We start from the raw sequence: 19772 nt of genomic DNA, 5'->3' as shown, positions 1-19772 counted from the left end.
GGCCTATCAATAGCCCCTCTTCGGACATTTCACTCGATTTCGTGAACCGGGTAAGGTAGGTCACTGTTCAGAGCCGCGGAGGGAGAGATGCGGAGAAGTGGGATAGCCGGAGTCGTCAAATGGCCATGCTCATCCCTATTCCCCCATCTATGGAAGCAGCTTGGATAGTTGCTGCAATTCCTTCGATGCCAATTCTTTTTCTCACATCTCTGTGCAGCTTGTAGAGCTGAAGCCTCATTTTGCAGCTAGGGGTGTCTGAGGTTTTGACCGGAAGTGGGTAGCAGGTCTTGTTGCAGCCGTGAACGACCCCATGGCAATGGCTGCCATCCATGACAATCATCGTCGCTCAGAGAGCTCCGATGGGTTAGTAGGCGTGGAAAAGATATTCGCTTGCACTCATCCCGGTTGCCAAAGACGATTTACTCGTGCGGAGCACATGCAACGCCATGCTCTCAATCATATGCCCGGAGGCCTGAGCTGTGATCTTTGCAGCGCTCACTTCAAACGGCCTGACCTATTGAGTAAGTAAGCAGAGGCTGCTGGCATTTGTGTTTCAAATGAAGCACAGTTATGGTCCATTTCATCAATCACCTCATCTCATTCGTTCCATCTTGTAGCTGACGGTTACAGAACGGCACATGGACCGTCACCGCCAGAAAGATCTCGAAGCGGGCGGGCCAGGTTACGGCACTCTAGACACTAGAAAGCGGTCTTGGAAGGCTCCGGACGGGTCTGTGGTGGAGAAACGGCCCTGCCCAAATCCATCTGGACGGGGCCAGGGCGGATCGGGACGTGGACGCACACAACCGCAGCAAGTACCCTCGCCGGAGCCCGAGTTGAACGAAGAACACAACCTTTCATCTCTAGATCCCGGAGGGAGCCAGTGCTATTCTGGTGGCAGCATATCTCCCGAGGCCCCAAGGAATCCTGCGCTTGACTTGCGACCAGGAAACCTAAATATCAACCATTCGTACGCTTTCGGCCGTGGAGGCGTTTTCATTCCATCAGATACCATCAATCACTTCTCGGGATTCCCACCACCCATACAATCGTCTGATCTTATCACGACGGCAGCTGGTCAGTTCGAGATCGACGCCTCTCAAGCAGGCAGCTGGAGCGAGACTTCCCTGTTCAGCGGGCAGCAGCTGGACTATGACCAAGTCTTTCAGCCAGACACCGCCAGCTCTTTCAATATGCCATACACCACCGCCCTTGACTATAACTGGCTGTTTGATATGCAAGATTTCTCGGCCTCTGCTGCCAACCCAACCCCCACAAATACAACTCAGCAAGTCGACGCTAGGGGCTCTACCCACCCGCCACCCACGAGAACGCAGCCTAACCTGGTGGTTACCCCAGAGTCTATGAAGAGCGCGCAGTTGTGGACGGAACCGATGGAAGCAAGTTCCCAACAGCCTAAGCGAGCAGACAGACCACCTGGTCGATCCGATGCTTTTCAAACTGAAACGCAAGCTTCCAGGAGACAGATTCCAGACAGTTCTAGGGAAAGGAGCTCAGATGCCTCAGTGTCCCGGACACATACATGTAGGGATATGCCTCCAGCGACTCGGCAGAAATACACGGATAGCCGGCAAGCCCCAGTAGAGCCAGAGCGCCCACTTTCCTCCCTGAGGAAACCGCTTATAATCCCTAGCATTAGTGCAGACGTTAGGCAAAGGCTCCTGGAGGTGGTTGACGCGGCCAGGCCAAGTCTGCCAGATCAGCGGTTCACGATATGGGAGCATCCATTGCTCTCCATAGACTCCCTCAAAGCCTACCTGGGTCTGTTCTTCACGCGCTTCAACACGGCCTACCCGCTGATCCATCTCGAGACGTTTGATTGCCGGAAAATCGAGCCCCTGCTTCTGCTTTCGATCCTGCTCCTGGGCGCAACGTACTCGAACAAGGACTGTCACCAACTGGCCGTCTGCATTCACGACGTAATCCGGCCGAGCATCTTTGCGCATGCAGGCTTCTCACCCAGACCGGAGCTCTGGACCCTACAGGCAATTCTGTTGGTCGAGTGCTTCGGCAAGTCACGCGCGGGGCAGAAGCAGCACGACATGAGCCATCTGTTCCACGGGCTCTTGATTAACCTCATCCGACGGTCCGACTGTCAGTCTGTTCGGCCCCCAGGTCCGCCGCCAATACTGGGAGAGGACAATGCCGAGGCTCTGGATAGGGCGTGGAGGAAATGGGCGGAAGGGGAGCAGAAAAAGAGGTAAGTTCTCACAAGCCTTGGCGCTTTTTTCCATCAATGAATAGGGGCTGACACTACCATGCCAGACTCGCCTTGCTCTGCTTCATGTGGGACACCCAGCACGCGGTGCTCTTCTGCCAGAGCCTCTGCATGTCGGCCTTTGAGCTGCGGCTGGAACTACCCTGCAGCCAGAGCATCTGGGAAGCGCGGGATGCTGCATCGTGGGCAGCGGCGTGGCGCTCGAGTTTGAGCGACCAAAGGCTGTTCTATCTCCCAACGCTGAAGTCGTACCTCACCCCCTCGGCGCCACGACCATCTGGGCTCACCGGATTCTCACGGGTTCTGGTTCTACATGGCCTGATGTCGATATCCTGGGACATGGGCAGACGCGACCAGACCGCGCTCGGTGTCGTTTCTCACGACAGCTTTGGCACGGGTTGGCGCAGGTTGCTGAGCACCGCGTACGATGCGTGGAAGAGCGACTTCGACGCATATTGTACAGCATTCTCGGCGCCTCCAGAAAACGCCTCCCAGGCGCGTTCTCAGGGAATCCACGGGAATGATAGGGACGACGAAGTCCGGCGCGTCGAGTTTGAGTCATTCGCGTCGGCATACAAGGCGTTGTATCACTCAGCGCAAGCCCTCTTGAACATGGATTTCCTTGACGTCCAGATATACGCCGGAGCGCGCCACATTCTGGGCAGGCCGGTACAGCAGAGAGACTACCACCGGTCGGCGCGAGTGGTCAAGAGATGGGCCACCTGTTCTGACACACAGCCAAGGTATTACCTCTCCAGCGCACGACTGGATCGCAGGGACGTGGACGATAACGGCAACCAATCGAAGCAATCCGCGTCAGGCGCGGCATGGCACGCAGCGCGCATGCTACAGGAGACGCGGGGGATTCACAAAAACACAGAGGCCATGAACCTGTTCCACGTGCCGTGGTGCCTGTACCTCGCGACCCTCACCTGCTGGGCATACCACCACGCGCGCCCGAGCCGCAGCCACAGGAGCTCGTCCCGCAGGAGCTTCGACGAATTTGACGACGACGCAGAGCTCGAGGAGGACGAGATGATTTGGGACCCGCAAGGGGAGATGGAGGCTCTGATCACCAGCATGTCAGAGCGGGCGGACCGTAGCGAGGTCACGTTACGGAGGGAGCGGAAGCGCACAAACGGGTTGGTGTGGATTATGGCGGACATCTTGACCACAGTTCGATGGGGTATCGTTCATGCTGGCGTCGTGGTGTTGCGAGGCTTGGTGCCTCAACGCTTGATCAACCAGTACGAGAAGGTCGTTTGAGCCGAGCCAGGCCAGATTGAAAGCGTGTCTCGGGGTTGCCTGATGAAGACTTGTCAGAACCAAAAGGTCCGGATGATTGAGAAAGAGATAAGAGATTCATTACAAACACTTCCTCCTGCGTGCTTCGAGGAGCAAGTGACTCGACAGAGTGAGATGTGTAGAAACCAGGGTTAGGGTTATTGGAGGAGTAAGGGTAAGGCAGTGAGCTTATGTAATCAGCCCAGACGGACCCCTATGACGCAGGTGCCCCCCGCTGAAGCTCCGACAGTCGATCCGAACCCTCGACCGCCGCCTCCCGCTTCCACCCCGCATTAGCTTCTGGGTGCACGCAACCACCCGATCTTCGCCCATCCCACGTGTCGCGCTCTTAGTTCCACTATCTAATCCGGATCCCCTCCATTGTCGTCGATCTCTCAAGGATCACGGCCACCAGTCCCTTCTTTCGATGCCGCCCGTACCGTCGCAGCCTCTCCCGCGGGTCATCACCTACTACCAGACGCATCACACCCCCGAAGGCAAACCCATCTCGATCCTCCCGCTCCTGACCCAACCCGGCATCAGCGTCACGCACGTAATCCTCGCGGCGATACACATTAACGATGATCCCCACGGCCTCACGTTGAACGACCATGCCCCCGACAACCCGCGATTCCTTACACTATGGGCCGAGCTGCGTGTGTTGCAGGCCAGCGGCGTCAAGGTGATGGGCATGCTGGGCGGCGCCGCCCAGGGATCATATAAGCGTCTGGACGGCAGCGAAGCCCAGTTCGAGGAATACTACATCCCGCTGCGCGACATGCTGCGCACATACGGCATGGACGGCATTGACTTGGACGTCGAGGAGGTGATGAGCCTGGCCGGCGTCATCCGCCTCATCGACCGCATCAGGCAGGACTTTGGCAAAGATTTCATAATCTCCCTGGCACCCGTCGCCGCTGCGCTGCTCATGCCCGACAAGAACCTCAGCGGCTTCGACTACGAGGCGCTCGAGGTGATGCGTGGCGGAGACATTGGCTGGTACAACGCCCAGTTCTACTGCGGGTGGGGCGACTGCAGCAGCACAGCCATGTACGAGATGATTATGGCAAAGGGCTGGCCGGCCGAGAAGGTCGTCATGGGCCTGGTCACGAACCCCGAGAACGGCGCCGGCTGGGTGCCGTGGGAGATGCTGGGCGCCGTGCTCCTCACGCTCCGAGGCCGTTATGCGCGCTTCGGCGGGGTTATGGGCTGGGAGTACTTCAACAGCTTGCCTTCCGGTCGGGAGAAGCCCTGGGAATGGGCAAAGTGGATGACGACGATGCTGCGCGCCGATCACACACACCATTCACCCGGGCCGGTGCAAGACACGGCTCCCGTGGATGTCGGCAATCCTGTTGCTAAGGGAGTCAAGAAGCACCTGGTGGATGAGGTCGACCCCGACAGCCCAAACAGCAAGGACGCACCGCTTCCGGCGTCTTTCGACTACTACTCCGATACTAACTGGGATGAAGATTGAAGAGCATGAGCTGCAACCTGGATGTGCTCATGTATACGCACAGAATTAGACAACTCGTATGGTAAGATACGATGAGCCGGTGATTTCTACCCGCTCAAGGGCCCAGGCATAGCACTGGTGTTGAAATTCGCACCATAGACCCGAGGATGACATGAATGTATATAGAGGGCGGTTTGGCAGACTTATGATACGCAGCACATGAACCACGTGAGGCGACGCGTGCTGCCAAGTAGAGCTCGGGACATTCTGGGACATTGGGATATGAGGAAAAAGTTGGCGGCCGTTTGGAAGCCCTTACTTGCTCCTGTTGACAACGAGCCCAGCTCCAGCTCGGCAAATTGACTTGCAATGTTAACATGCGACTGTTTCAACGAATTTCGTGACCACGTAACACAATGATTTCCCTCCTCGACGTTATCTTGTATTTGTTTGCCATGTATTACGGCTACATCAGCGAGGAACCACCACGCTACATCGTGACCCTCACAAGGCACTGCCCAGGAACTCATCCTTCCCCCCCCCAACTCCTGCGCAAAATTTCGCAGCAACGTGAAGTTTGATTAAGGTTGTACCGGGAGATTTAGAGTGTGGTGTCGGCTGGCCCGTCGGAAACTTAATTGGAGGCCTCTGGCCTTTTTCACTGCGCGCACCATCCACCGTCTAACTCTAATACGTCCGATGGCTTGGATTGGCCAGACCGACGCCGTCACTCGGTGAAGCTTTGTCAATATTGTGCTTTCCCAAGCCCTATACCGGGTCGACGAGCTGGGCGAGCCCTGATGCTCCGTTCACAGCAAGTTAATAGGAGCATGTAGCACCTTTGCGGATGAATGGGTCAGTCCAGGCTCAAACTCGGTTCGCCGATACCGGCAATTACACCAGTCACTCCTTGCTGCGATGGTGTCAAAGAAGCCATGGAGTGGTGAGTATCATACCTCCATCTTCTCGTCAGGAAACGATTCTCTTCCCACGAGACTCTGCGCAGTCTTCAGTCGTCTGGAGATATATGTGATGAAGAAAATAAGACAGTCGACATCTGTGCTAGTGTATGGAGCTGTGAACTGGGAGGACCTAGCTCTTGCATCTTCCTCAGTTGGCGGCTCACCTGATCCATCTAAATGTCCGAAGTCAATCATACAAGACGGCCAGTGACCCGTCATTTTCTCCCTGATCCCACAATATAGACTCTCATTCTATGTCCACCTCTATGGCATGTTCACGAGCAATATCGGGCCTTCGGAGTATTAACGTACATTGAAGTCCCGGTAGCTTTCTTGTCCTCTACGGTTGAGCCATTGGCGATCCACGACACCGATTCAACTGACTTTTGCGCACAAACTATAGATACCTAAACGGAGAGATCAAAAACTATAGAGGTGATCTTTCTAACGGAGAAAGCCTTTCCCAATACCTATGAGTACCAGACCCCTTCTCGGGGACTGCTCGATTCCAAAACTTCCTCTCTTCATACCATTTCCTGAAGAAAAGCCAGACACTCATACTAAGACTTCATTCTTCACAAACAATCACCATCACCAAATCTTCTCCTTTGAATACCAACTTCAATCATACACTCTATTCTACACTCATCCCTTCTACATTCATCAACTCTACTCTCATCCCTCATCCCATCCATCCTCATTCCATTCACCCTCATCCCGTCCACTACTACTCTTCCACTACTACCTCTTCCACTCTACCCTCTTTACCCCTCTCTATTCTACTCTTCTCGAAAGCCATTTCCACCATGGCCATCCTCAAGCCCACCACTCGCCCCGTCAGCTCCACCCGCGTTGAACGCACCCCCGAGGAGAAGAAGGGTCCTCTCAAGCCCTCTGGCGGCGGCATCAAGAAAACCTCGACCAAAGCTTCATCGAACAGTGCCCTCCGTCCAATCAACCATCGGGTGTCTGCTCCCATCTTTGGTCCATCGGCCAGATCAAACACGGGCTCATCCTCCGGCTCGTCCACCACTCTCTCAACAACCACCAAGACGTCCCAGACAGCCGCGAGGGCCACCAAGCAGCCCTACCCCATGCTCAAGACGAGCATCTTCATGAGAAGAGCTCGACACACCAAGAAGCTGGTCAAGGTCGGGACCATCCCCGGCATGATGCCCATCTCGAGCTTCGGCTCGATCGCCGCTCAAATGCGGGCTACTCTCAAGGAGACTCAATTGAGGGAGAAAGAATCCTCCGAGTCTTCTCAAGCGGCGCAGTAAACAATCTCGACTTGGACTGCGCTAGACCTCGGGTTCTGAAGAGTACAAAGTACATACTGGCATGGAGCAAATTGGACGGTTTAAACAAAAGGCAACGGCGTAAATGGTCGGAAGTGTCTATGGCACACACGTACGGGCGGGAATTCGAAAGCATGAGCATGTTTATCTTGTTTGGGTTGCATGGAGGAGCACACGGAGTTCAGGGATAACGGATCATCTTGCTGTTACTGATATGGCCAAAAAGAGCCATCGACGAGAATAAACATGCTTCGTTCCCAAACACAAAAAATGGCACTGTACTGCGCGGACCCTGCGTGAAAAGCTCTCTCGAGGCTCACTCAGAGGCGCTGGTGAACCATCTTGAAAATTTGTTTCCGACATCTCTGTTGTCTATTCCCCAACGTATACTGAACACCACCTGGTTCTGAAGAGAATCCTAAACTGTTGTCCAGGATGGTGAGTTTGCAGGCATAGGCAGCCTGCTCCTAACAAACTCAATTGATTTCTTCCAAAGATTCCAGCGACTGGGATGGCAAAAGGAGTGCCCATTGGCTCTATATAGGAGGCGACTGTCAAGGGCTGAGCCGTTTCATAGGGCTACAGAAATAATCTCCTGCGCATTTCAAACAGGCATAGAGTGCGGACAGGCAGATAGATCACCCCATCGGAATGTGCGTGAATATGTGCGCTGGATACGCAAAATAGACATTTTACCAAAAGCCCTACGGGAACCATTACGACCTGAGCCCTAGTCACATTTCAAGATGAGATGTATCGTGACCATGGCCATTATGAAGTCTATTGTAGAGAGAAAGGACAAATCTAACCGACCCATGCTATGCGAGAGGCTCTCCCATCCCGACCGAGGTATCATCCTACAAAACCAGAGTCCCGCTAATGCCGAAACGCCATCGTGTGCTCTCTTCCGACTCCCGAGTCCCCTCGAAAACTTCTCTGCTCTCGAGTTGTTCATGTACCGATGCATCTTCTGTCTCTCTATGCGATTCACGCTTCCAGCTCACCCTCCTCAATCATCCGACCGAGGATCAAACTCTGGATGACCAGCTCGTTGCTAAGAGTCCTAATCCGCTTCGGTGCCCGGGCTGCCTCTTTTGCCGCGGGTGGGTTGGCCCTCTTTCTCTTCTTTGACGTTTTCGACCCCTTCGTTGGTTGGTAATCAGGGCTGAACAATCCCTCTTCTGACCCAGTATGTTCGTCGACGTAGACCCAGTCAAAGGGGTCTCCGAGCAACTCTCGGTGTCTCAAAGTCTCCTTAGCCTCATCCACGCTGTAAGCACGAGAGAGAGTGGCGCCCAGGACATGTGCGAGGAAAACGTATGGCATCTTCTTTTCCTCAGCTCTGGACTTCTTCATCACAAGGAGAATCTTGCTGCCCTCCAACATCTTGGGTCGCCTCTCGATGATATCGACGAGACGCGCATCGATTGCCGAATAGGGCGGCAAGTATCGAGAACGGATCGCGTCGCGGAGAAAGGTTGACTGACCCGCACAAAGCAAGTAGGGAAGCCAATCCACCACGGCTCCCTTCGCCACACATGTGACAACCCATCGATCGGATATGCATGGCAAGCCAAGGGCGAGTGCTTGCATGTACTTGACTTTGCGGGAATGTCCGTCGGCAATCAAGGCGGTGAATCCCATGGTTTGAGCGAAAGGCGTCAGTGTCAACGGGCTGTCGTCTCTAACCTCAGAAGCCGGGCTTGTCGCTCGGCTTCCAAGAGCGTTGGGTTCAAAGAGCTCGTCGAAGCCGTTGCCTAGCAGATGGCCGCCGGATTGAACAATCATTTTCTCAACCTCTCGACTTTGCCCAAGGCGGTTCTCATACTGGTCAGACTTCTCGCCATCCTTCTTCGATTGGAAAGAAATCGCAAAAGCCATGCCGGCGAATATGCTGGGTTTGCCAACGTTGTCTTTGGAGGCGTGGGACAGCATGGACAGGCGGCTGCTGCGAGCCGTCACCTTTGGGGGGTGGATAATGCTATTTTCAAACCCGTTCACAGAAGGCGACCGAGTCAACTCGTCCGTCGATGCCGAATCAAGACGAGCCGCCCTTCGCGAAGGCTTCCGTGTCCGCGTGCCCGGTTTCGCTACCCGGGACCCGGTGGTAGGCCTGGGCAACGATTTGGTAGGCTGCCGTCCTCGAGTCGGCCTGTCTGGCGAGAGATGCGGCAGTTCCACAGATTCCGGGGTTGCTGGGGATGTCTTGTCCGACTGCACAGGCGTCACTGTGAGAACAGTGAGTGTTGATGTTGTTGACCCCGGAGCGTCTGGCGCAGCGGCCCGGTCCCCTTCACTAGGTGTTGAAGGATTCTGTTCAACAGAGTTCTCTCGAAGCCGCGAGCCTAAAGATACTGCATCCCCAACCTGGGCCTTTGGCAGCGGCGGCGAAGACGGCAGAGGTGGGGTTTCGTCCACGGCGGGAACCTCTACTCGAACAGAGATCGGTTCGGTACGTGTAGCCGCACCCTTCTTATCCGTAACCAGCTCATCTGGTGCGTCGCTTTGAGCTGAAACATCTGCACCGGGTGCCTCGCTCTCGCCGGTTCCAAGGGGTTCTGGTTCTGAAGAGACAGTGGGGCGAGCTGAAATTATCAGACACTGTGCTTTGAGGGTCGGCTTGGATTTTCGGCTGGAACGACGGGAGGGCTGTGTAAGGGATGATTGAGGAGTATCAGGCATAATCTCGACATCCGCGTCGGGTTCTTTGGGCAGAGCAGCTGGCGCGGGTGATTCCTCGGTATCGGCCTTCTTGACAGGCACCGGCTCATACGATGAGCTGCGTCTTTTCGGCGTGGGCCGTGATTGAGTATTGTTAGGGCTTGTCTCCGGTATGAGATCTTTCGGCCGAGAGCTGTTGCCAGAACTTTCGGTACCCGGTATGACACCATTAGAGACAGACTTCTGGGTAGCGGCGGCGCTATCGGGGACTGCATCGTTGCTGGAGACAAAGCCTGGCTTTGCCCTCAAAGGTTTATCGGCGAGATCAGGAGAGTCTCGAGTTTCCGCCGGCTGCGCTGCAGCCTGGCCTTGGTCTTGAGAGTCGGCTACAGTGAACTCGTCGGCTTCGTTCTCCGATTCTGTCGAGTCGTCTGGGATACGCCGTGTTCGGCCTCGACTCGCCGTCGTTTGGAGTTTTCTAGACTTCTTGGTGTTCGATGGGATCCCGACGAGATCTCGAGACTTTGGGCGTCCAATGGGGATGGGGATGCTGGTGAGCTCTTTGTCGGCTTCCTTCTTCTTGGACTCTACGCGTCTGCGGCGCTCCCTCTTTCGCGCTTCCTCGTCCGAGTCCTCCACAGATGCACCGCCTTCGGTTGCAGTGTTCCGCATCTTCCTCTTTTGGGAGTCCAGCATGCTCTCGTATTTCTCAATGGGCTCAAGCCCCGCCTTCGAGAGAATAGGGACCAACTGCGGCGACTCCGGCACAGTGCCATCTTCAGGAGGTCCAGAATCGCTAGGGCTTCGTTCTCGGTCGTTGGGCGCTTGGTGATCTACTCTGACACCTTGAGGGCTCGAGGAAAGCAGGGTGGGAGGTGACGTTACGGTGTGCCGGTTCTTGAGCGGCGAGGTCTCGATGATGTTGGGCGAGATGGAGTTGTGGGCGTAGACATTCGGAGAGGGCCGAGAGGAAGTAGGACTGAAGTGTTTGACACCTGATGAAAACTGCGTCTGGCCGAAGAGTTGGGATCCCGCCAATGCAGGATCTCCCATCTTTTTCCCGGCAAAGGGATTGTGGCGATTCGCTGGGGTTTGAGGATACGAGTTTGCGGGCAGCATGGGCGACTGGCCATCGGGGTGCTGGACGGAAGAGTGTTGTTGGGAGCTTGAGGTGCGATTTCGCCACTCTCCTCGAACATGTTTGGGGGCCGCATCGTCGGGAATCGAGGAAGGCTCTTCGTCAGCCTGGGTATCGGCATGTATCAGATGACTGAGGCTGCCAAAGGCGACAACGGGAGAATCATCATCGCGTGTGTGGTTTTCGGAGGCGACGTCTTGGGAGGCTGGGCTCGTCGCGACAAAGGAAGGGCCCTCGTAGTAGTTCTCGTAATCCCGATCGTCATTATCTTGAGTCAGCGATTGCTGAGACACATCCATCTTGGATCTCGTGAAGGGTCGTCGGCCCGAAGCACGAGACACGGCTTTGGCTTTGTCTGGCGATTTATGGGCGTGGCATGGTGCGGGGAACGCGTCGGACGGTGTCTCTACCGCGTCGCCATTGACGGGAGGCGCAGAAAGCGACTCGGCAGGGTTCGAGGTATCGGCGTTTGTACGTTCGAGAGAGGGTGGGCAGTTGGGTATGTTTCTAGGCTCTAGCAGATCTGGGCCGCAGCTTGGGTCTACGGTAGCAACGGGGGCAACGGCCGACGACGGGATTTCGTGATGCTGGGGTAACTGGATCTGGTCAGTGCCATCCCGGCCTAAGTTGAGACACCCTTGCTCGTGCAGTGGGGCGTTACAAACCGCGTATTCGGGACTGGCAGCCGGGGGTGCTGTGCTGGGAAAAGAGACAGCGACAGCGGGCTGGTTCTCAGTATAGGTTGAAGGATCAGAATGACGCGTCGAAGGAGAACCGCGACGGCTTTTCCTAGCTCTCGATACGTGTCGCGAGGTGGTCCATGATGGACGTGGAGGTGAGCTGCTTGTCTGTATGTAGCGACGCCCGAAATAGTTAGTGCATGGTCACAGTGAGGCCTGTGTTGTCGCATTGCTAAAAGAAAGTAAAAAACCCCAATCTTTTCAAAGAAGTCCAATCCAATGCAAGGCCTGCCAGCAGAGTGGGAAATGCGCCTCCCAAATGGCGGAGACTTGCACCGAACGCCACCAGGAAAAAGCAAATATGCCCAGGGGGTTACGCACCACGCCGATCCCGTATTCAGCCACATAGCGATCGAAAATAGCCTGGCTATCTTGGGAGTCGTTCCAGTCTTCGAGGGCCTGCCTTTCCGCCGCATGAAGGGTCTTGTAGGTTGGCATCTTGTGTATTCATTGTCGCATTTGCTTGGGAAAGGTGAACATCTGAGTGATGGACGCAACAAAGATGTGGAGGAATTTGACGTGGCGGGAGAAGAAGGGCGCACGCTCCGGGTGAATGCGACTGAGAAATCCCACCAAGCACGCGGCGTGGACGCGAAGTCACGTGCTATAATCTGCCATGTCTTATGTCAGCAATTAGTATAGTATTCCTTCCATTACGGCAAACACGCGGGTCAATGTACTTGCCTTCTACGGTATCACAGCAACACATCGGTCTTCCACTCTACAAATCTACATCTAGCATATCCTCCCTTTATTTGACCCGAAGAGGCCAGTCACGGAACACCGAACCTTGGTGGAGATCATGTCTCCCCGTTGGGGAGAAGCGCAGCAGGTGTTGCCGCGTTCCTCCTGTGACGACAACCTTACTATCACTACCAACAAACCTACCACAGCCACTCACCCCTCTTCAAGCATGTCTACTTTATCCATCTCATATTCCCTCTGTCAAAGTCATCTAGCCTTATAAATGCCCAACTGACTGTCGGATATCTAATTGTAATATATGTGTGTTTGGTGCTAGACTCCCAGCGGTAGCGTGACGTTATAGGCTCAGATAGGGATAAGGAGGGCAAGTAATCAGGGGTAAAATTCTGTGGTACAAGCTCCGTTGGGATGTCTGATATTATAGAACATAGTCCTGGGTCATACCTCCTTTATAACGAAGGCAATCAAGTACATGCAGGACGTCGAATTCCATCGTGACAGACCCGTTTTCGGAGTCAACCTTACTGGGCCATAAAGTTTACGTCGCTCCATGTTCCTGGCTTCTTTGACCTCTTCAAATACTTCACGGTTTAGTTTGGGGTTGATGAACAACTTCACAATAAAGTAGAAATATGTAACGGGGTCCTGGTCCCTAGAAAAATATGATACATGGAAATTTAAATACTAAGGTAAAAACATAATAGAAGCAGCCATCTCACCAGACTCTTTTTTTATGATTGTGGCTTACTACCTTAAGTTTCCGTACTTGATAGGTCGTGTCTGATAAATCAAGTGTTAGGTTCAATCTGCCAGGGTAATTATGGATTACAAAACTTACTTCCGCTGGGGCCAGGTGAGCCCGACGAGCCCTCCATTTGCAGGTTAATGATCCTAGCTCTGTTAGTATGTCGTGTCCCCCCCCCCCCCCCCCCCCTTCACCTCTAACGCCGAGAAGATTTACTCACAAGTACATTGGCTTCCCCAAGTACCCGGCGCCGACCTGGGTCGTGACGAGCCGGTTGTCCAAGTAAAACTTGGCCTGGACGTCCTCGCCGTTGAGGTCCCTCGTCTCGCACTTGATCTTATGGAACTTGTCGGGGTCCGGGTACTCGACGTTCTCGGCCGCGACGATGGAGCTCGTGTTGAACGTGTTGAAGCTGATCTTGCCGCTGCCCTTCCACTCGGCCATGTCGATCTCGGGCGGCCAACCCTGCACCGCGGTGAGCCAGAAGGCCGGCCACGTGCCCTTGGTCGTCGTCGCCTTCACCTCGGCCGTGAAGTCGTAGCCGCCGCCGCGGGAGACGTTGAAATGCTCCTTGGCATGGATCGCGCCGCTGAGGTAGTTGATGGCGATCTGCTGGCCGCCGTGCGTCGCAGGCGGCTGACCGCTGACCTTGGTGGCCGTGAGGGTGAGGGTGCCCTTGTCAACATTGACGTTGTCCTTGGTCATGCGCGCGCCGCCGTTGTGGTCTGAGCCCCAGGGGTAGAGGTAGTTCCAGTGGCTGTCGAAGTCGGCCTGGCTGTCGAAGCTGCCCTTGGGGATGACGGTCTTGGAGGCCCCGACGGGGATCACGTCGGCGACGAGCAATGCGCCGGCAAAGAGCAGAATCACTTGGTTGAAACACAACATCTTGGTGCGATATTGGTTATCCGGTGCGGGATGGAGGGGTAATGCTAGAACGGGCTCAAAAGAGCTTTGGGGGCAGCGTCTTGAAATACCTCATCGTAGTCCGGATGCACGGTAGTCTGCAAGCTTCATATTGATGGCGGCGGGCAACCAACCGTAATTAACTCGGCATCGCATTTCCGGTCGATAGCCCGCATAACCCTCGAATAAAAGAACCCCCCACAGCATGAGCAGCCCGATGCAGGGGACCCCCGGGATATGTCGTTTAAGTGCTGCTAAACTTAGAATGCCGTGCTTCAACAACGTGCGCCTATGGGTGCTGCCGCTTGTCAATTAGCCTGCCTTTGTATTTTTATCCCAAAAGTCCGATCCTCCTTGACAAGTTCATTTAAGGCTACACTGACATTGGTTTGGATAACCATCGTCCGAACTCGGAGGCACATTAAGCCGAAGTTTAACACTGCCCCCCTTGCTACGATACCCCAGCACGTCATATGACTCAAACTTGCTGTCGGCGGTTATCTGGAGGTGAATCAAGATTGGTTCATGTATAAGTAATAGCTATCCAGAGATGCCATGATTTATTTCGGGAGGGGTCACCCTAAGAGGGGAACCCTGTGTGATGGTTTTGGTTGCGATCGGCAGGCCGGCTCGGGCGGCCGGCGACCCCGGCTAGGACTATCGACAAACGAAATAGACTACCTACAGCAAACTCAGTTCAATTCACCTTCTATTCTAACATCCAAATCGTTACCACAAGGTTATGGTTTCAACCCACCCTTCGCACCCTTGGGCAGTCTTGTTCAATTCAAAACGAGGCTCATGATGCGCCAGGCCCAGCCTCTCGTACTGGCTCGTATCCAAAGGTGACCTCCCTAAGACGAGATACGTCCTCTGTATCCGTATAATCTCCTGGTCAGGGAAACCCCAGTCCCCGAGATAAAATAGAAGAACGGGTGATTCAGAACGCAGTGTCTGTGCTCTGGAGCCGGCTGGGGATCGACGCATGGATACCGCCGGTGCCCCCTTCGATCCGGCCGCGGTGAGTTGAACCTCTTCCAACTGCATATCCGGGTGGAATCTCACCCACTCTCCGTGATATCTCAGCGTGTGGGACTCCATCCCACTCGGACATGCCGTGGAAACTCCAAGCAAAGCTTCACTAAGGTGCCCGCGTAAAGTAGCATAGCCGGACTCTACTCGGCCAAGGGGGTTGCTCCCACCCACAACTGTATTGGCAGCGATCAGGGTGCATCTTGCAACCCATTCCGTAGTGGGAACTACACCCGTTTGCGAGACCGCAAAAGATCCCTTGAAAAAGCCGATGAGACCATTGGCCGACGCCCATGAAAAGGTGGGAGCACAGTAGGCCCCGGTGGCCTTGGCCTTTGCGTCTTCCAGCTTATCCAAGGTCCTTGCTGGAGAATACCAGTTCAGATCCCGCACAAAGTTGTCTTTCCACAGTCCAGCGACGTAGGAGGATCCAGTCTTCTTCTGGACAACACTGGCAAGGCCGGACAGGGCAGGCAGCTTATCCAATTCGTAAGAGAGTTTCCGTGTGCTGAACTCGCTGACGACAGCCTGCCATTGCTCAAAGGCGGCCGAGTGAGTAGTCATCAAGGTAGGGGACATCAGCGCCTTGGGACCGTCTCTGGTGATCTCGTCAAAGGCGTGGCATTCGCAGTCTCTCTGAGTTTGGCATGTCCACCAGAGCTCGTTCTGCGTATACGTAATCGTCCTTCGGGAAAGGAGCTCTTCTTGAAGACTCCAGCCTCTAGTATTGAGGGGAAGTGAATTCTGCCGGTCACCGGCGAGATTGATGGAATGGGTATGTCTGGCTGGCACGGCCCTGACCGCGAGGATGGAGGTTTCCCCTCTATCCGTGCGCCACTTCATTCTAAACGGCGTTTCATGGGAAGCTGAGAGATGCTGTTGGTCAAGGAAGCCTTCGGATGCGCAAGCCGAGGTGCCTGCGGCAATAGTCAGGTACGCATTGTGGTAGACGGAAGCCATCTTCGCCGACTCGACTTCCCAGTCAAGCGCAGAATCCTGTATAATGCAGATAGCATCCACCCAGAGGTATTTCAGATTGAGCCTCCTAGTGACTTCCACCGCATCTCTGATGGTCTGTGGAAACTCCGCAACATAGATTCCGGTCGTCATGTCTTGAAAGTTCTTTTCGGTGGTCAAGAGATGGTTTGATTCGCCCCAGCAATAACTGAGTGCAACATAGGGAGAAACCATCATGCTTGCTGTGTCCACGAGCTGGACCTGGTTGTCGTCCATGCGGCCAACATCGAGAACACGCGCAGGCATCCGTAGCGTCGGTTGTTTGCAGAGAGCATGCTCAGAGTCGCAAGTGTCGACGCAGGAGCGGATGAATTTTACCATCTGGTTCATGTCTGTAGATGACCTCAATTCGTAGCCTTGGGTGATCCCATTCCAAGCGGGCGGGAACCCTGACAGTGATTGTTAGCAAAAGTGTCCACGATAATGTCAGTGATGGAACAATCTACCAATAGGAGTATAAAACTGTAGCGTGGCCCTTGCGGAAGGCACCGAGAGATAACAGGCTCCTGTCTTGTCAAGCATCGCGATGATTCTATGGGAGCTCTGAATATTGGGTTCCTGATTTTCCAACGCGTCCAACACAGTCTTGCACCAACGGCATCCTCCACGAGCGGATTCGCTGAAGTCTTGCATGCCACGTAGGAACGACTGTCCGCGAGGGCTTTTCTCGGATTTGGTAGACTCGAGGGAAACTCCCAGATTGCAGCACACCCCACAAACCCGAGAATGTGTGGCAGGTTCATCGAAGACCTTTTGGGGGTTCGCTTTCGGGATTCTTGATTCCACGGCTCTGGGTTTCAAGACTTTGGCTTGCACAACTCTATCTTCTGTTGCTATTTTGTTACCTCAGTAAGGGACTCAACATATGTATGGTTTAAGCTGGGTAATACATACTGGCCGAGAAGATTCCTATCAACCAGAACCTTAAAGAATGCATAGTTTCAACCAAGTTATGAACAAGTCGTAATTGCCTAATCTCTATTGCTGTTTAAAATGTGAAAGACTTGAAATAGAGTAGAATTTATAGAGATGACTCCGACGAGAAGAACATCTGTTGGTTTCAGCCATGAGTTCCAATGTACTTGTGGGGTAAACGCTTCCACGCCAATCACACTTCGCTGCGTGGCAATGAAGGTCCAACCGTCCCCAGATGATGGAAAGCCTACCTGAGATTGGTGACCAGGACGACCAAGATTAAGCGCCAGACGCATGCATACGCGCTGGTCAACTAATTGGCCATACACAAACGTGTTGCTTGAACTACAACATGGCGATTGCTTCAAGATCTACGATTGGACCAACTATTAACCCGGAGCTTTGCCAGCCATGGAATCACAGCGGCTCTCTGGGTGTAAGTCTAAGCTACGATATGCTGATTTGCACTTTGCATTACGCCTTGCAGTTTGCAAGAGTCCCGTACTGATTCTTACCAGATCAGTGACATAAAATCAGATTTCACACGTAAAATCCGCTCATAACCATGCCTCCTATATGAACCTAATCCAACATTTAAAGTTATGGAAAGCTCTCATCAAATACCAGAAACAACTCGTAAGCAAGTTGACAGATTCTGACTAAGATTGTACTAATGGCCATCTATGTTGGCAACGCTAGTTGAGGCATCATCAGTACCTTGTGCTACTACATCAGCGAGATGTTGTTCAGTAGGGAGGTTTATGACGACGAGGTAGAGTACATCCTTGGCAAAGTTAGCGAAATATCATCGCAGACCGGAAAACTGTGGTTACCTTTTGGAATAAGCTGCTGAACCAATCTTCATGTTTCCCTGATAGTTCACGTTTCGCCTTAGCCTTTGCTTCCTTGGCCTTTTTGTCCTTGGCCTTCTTGGCCTTCTCGTCTTTGCTTTTGCCGGATTTCCTGTCCCCGTCGCCCCTCTGCTGTTTCTCGCTGTCTGCGACCCGATCCGAAATCCCGACATTATCCCCGTGCTTCTCTGTTGTGCCGTTCTCGTCTTGCTTGGATTTCTTCCCCTTGTCTCCTTCCTCGGACTTGCCGACACGTGTATCCGTCTCCGATTTGGACCCAGCGGCGCCCTCCTTGGCGTTCTTCTTGTCCGTGTACACCCAGCGACCTCCGGTGACTAGAGCGACCATGTCGCCGCTCGCAGCCGGGTGCCTAGGGTCGGCGTACCGCGATCGGAAGTCGTGCTTCGGCGTCAGGCCTGCCGACGGGTTGTCGCTGTTTTCTTCAACCCACCTGGTCTGGGCCCGCTTGTCCGAAATATCCTCCATCCAGATCTCCATCCGATCCAAGGCATTCTTCTTTTTCTTGGCCCCGATGCCGCTTCCGCTCCAGGCCCCGTCACCATCGGCCGGGAAGACGAGCGGTGCCGGCTCGAGCCTGTCGAAGTTGCCGTTCGACATCTTCATCCTCTCCCCCATCTGTTTCTTCATATCCTGCCAGTACACCCCCGCCGACGTCTTCTGCGTGGCTATACTGGCTATTCTCTCGGAAGGGCCCGTCTCGTCGCGGGATGCGGCCGCGTCTCCCTCAAAGTTGACGACGAGCTGATTGTCGCCGATGCCCGGCTGCCACGTCACGACGAGACAGACGAGCCCGCGCGGGCCGAAGTATTGGGCATTGACGCGGTCCAGGAAGGCGTTGGAGCTGTAGCGACTCTGCCCCTCCAAGAGAGCTTCCGTCGCGTACTCGACCGCGAACCCGAAGAGCATCGACGCCGGCTCCGGCATTGCCATCCCGGCGAAACCTGCCAGGTTCAGGGCGTTGATATAAGGGTTGGGTTCCAGCGCCTTGTTGAACGTGTCTATGAAATCGAGGAAAGTTTCTTGGTCGACGCCCACCTCGGCAAGAACCGGCGCGTAGGCCCGTACGAACCCCCGAGCCCTCTTCTCGGGCCGCCGCTGGGGCAGCACGACGGGCAACGGAAGCGTTTTCCCATTTACTACGGTCTCTCCATCCGGGCATGCGTGTCGACGGATAAAAGACGCGGCAAGACTGCCCGAACTTTGCGAGTCCTTTGGTGATTCCGATCTTGTCTTCAGTGTCGTAACCTCCTGGTCCCCGGCCTCAAGGCATGATGTGACCTCGTCCGGTCGACTTTGAGGTGGAATATCGGAAGGTTGTGGGTCCTTGGTTGCATCGTTTTGCCGTAGCTGATTCGCCTTCTTCTCTTTCCGGTGATGCAAAGCTTCCGAGATGACTCCGATGCCAGCAGCTGCTGACCTGACAAGGTCCTCGACGAGACCGTCCTTTCTACGGACAGCGTCACCGGGCCTGGAAAACATCTTGTCTCGTTCCTTGAGAGCACTCTGCATGACGACCGAAGTTGCCTCGGATGACACTCCTTTGGCCTTCTCAACCAAGTCCGCCGCCATCGTGCCGCCGGTTCTAACGCTGGGTCAGAAAGGCCAGATAGATGTTAAGTCAAGAATAACTACTCACGTGAACAGAATTTACGTGAAGCTATGCAGTTCTGAGACAGGCCTCCATCAAAATGCCAGATGGGTTTTGTCAACCCACCAACGTCTACAATAACTCAAAGGCGGTCACTGGCTATTTGTCTATGCTCACGTAAAGAAAACGGGAGGATTCTTTCGCCAATGGTTCTGAA

General features: G+C 54.3%; 7 protein-coding genes across 7 annotated transcripts; 3 read left to right on the top strand and 4 right to left on the bottom strand.

Annotated features, from left to right (window-relative positions):
- Window positions 1-310: 310 nt before the first annotated feature.
- On the top strand, window positions 311-3505 carry GLRG_11296 (uncharacterized protein; the record flags this gene model as incomplete). The annotated part of the gene is made up of 3 exons (XM_008101981.1): window positions 311-521; window positions 631-2221; window positions 2287-3505. 3 exons carry the CDS (start codon window positions 311-313, stop codon window positions 3503-3505), a joined length of 3021 nt encoding a protein of 1006 aa, XP_008100172.1.
- A 445-nt stretch (window positions 3506-3950) lies between these two features.
- Window positions 3951-5000, top strand: GLRG_11295 (chitinase; the record flags this gene model as incomplete). Its single annotated transcript, XM_008101980.1, has 1 exon — window positions 3951-5000. One exon carries the CDS (start codon window positions 3951-3953, stop codon window positions 4998-5000), a length of 1050 nt encoding a protein of 349 aa, XP_008100171.1.
- A 1747-nt stretch (window positions 5001-6747) lies between these two features.
- On the top strand, window positions 6748-7221 carry GLRG_11294 (uncharacterized protein; the record flags this gene model as incomplete). The annotated part of the gene is made up of 1 exon (XM_008101979.1): window positions 6748-7221. One exon carries the CDS (start codon window positions 6748-6750, stop codon window positions 7219-7221), a length of 474 nt encoding a protein of 157 aa, XP_008100170.1.
- Window positions 7222-8226: 1005 nt separating this feature from the next.
- On the bottom strand, window positions 8227-11337 carry GLRG_11293 (UbiD family decarboxylase; the record flags this gene model as incomplete). Its single annotated transcript, XM_008101978.1, has 1 exon — window positions 8227-11337. One exon carries the CDS (start codon window positions 11335-11337, stop codon window positions 8227-8229), a length of 3111 nt encoding a protein of 1036 aa, XP_008100169.1.
- A 2107-nt stretch (window positions 11338-13444) lies between these two features.
- Window positions 13445-14113, bottom strand: GLRG_11292 (glycoside hydrolase family 16; the record flags this gene model as incomplete). The annotated part of the gene is made up of 1 exon (XM_008101977.1): window positions 13445-14113. One exon carries the CDS (start codon window positions 14111-14113, stop codon window positions 13445-13447), a length of 669 nt encoding a protein of 222 aa, XP_008100168.1.
- Window positions 14114-14860: 747 nt separating this feature from the next.
- GLRG_11291 (heterokaryon incompatibility protein) lies at window positions 14861-16510 on the bottom strand (the record flags this gene model as incomplete). Its single annotated transcript, XM_008101976.1, has 1 exon — window positions 14861-16510. One exon carries the CDS (start codon window positions 16508-16510, stop codon window positions 14861-14863), a length of 1650 nt encoding a protein of 549 aa, XP_008100167.1.
- Window positions 16511-17889: 1379 nt separating this feature from the next.
- On the bottom strand, window positions 17890-19536 carry GLRG_11290 (uncharacterized protein; the record flags this gene model as incomplete). Its single annotated transcript, XM_008101975.1, has 1 exon — window positions 17890-19536. One exon carries the CDS (start codon window positions 19534-19536, stop codon window positions 17890-17892), a length of 1647 nt encoding a protein of 548 aa, XP_008100166.1.
- Window positions 19537-19772: the final 236 nt, after the last annotated feature.

The sequence above is a fragment of the Colletotrichum graminicola genome (assembly GCF_000149035.1).
Source record: "Colletotrichum graminicola M1.001 genomic scaffold supercont1.81, whole genome shotgun sequence".
Taxonomy (NCBI): domain Eukaryota; kingdom Fungi; phylum Ascomycota; class Sordariomycetes; order Glomerellales; family Glomerellaceae; genus Colletotrichum; species Colletotrichum graminicola.
Note: the sequence above shows the minus strand (reverse complement) of the source record. Positions and strands in the feature narration are given on the sequence as shown.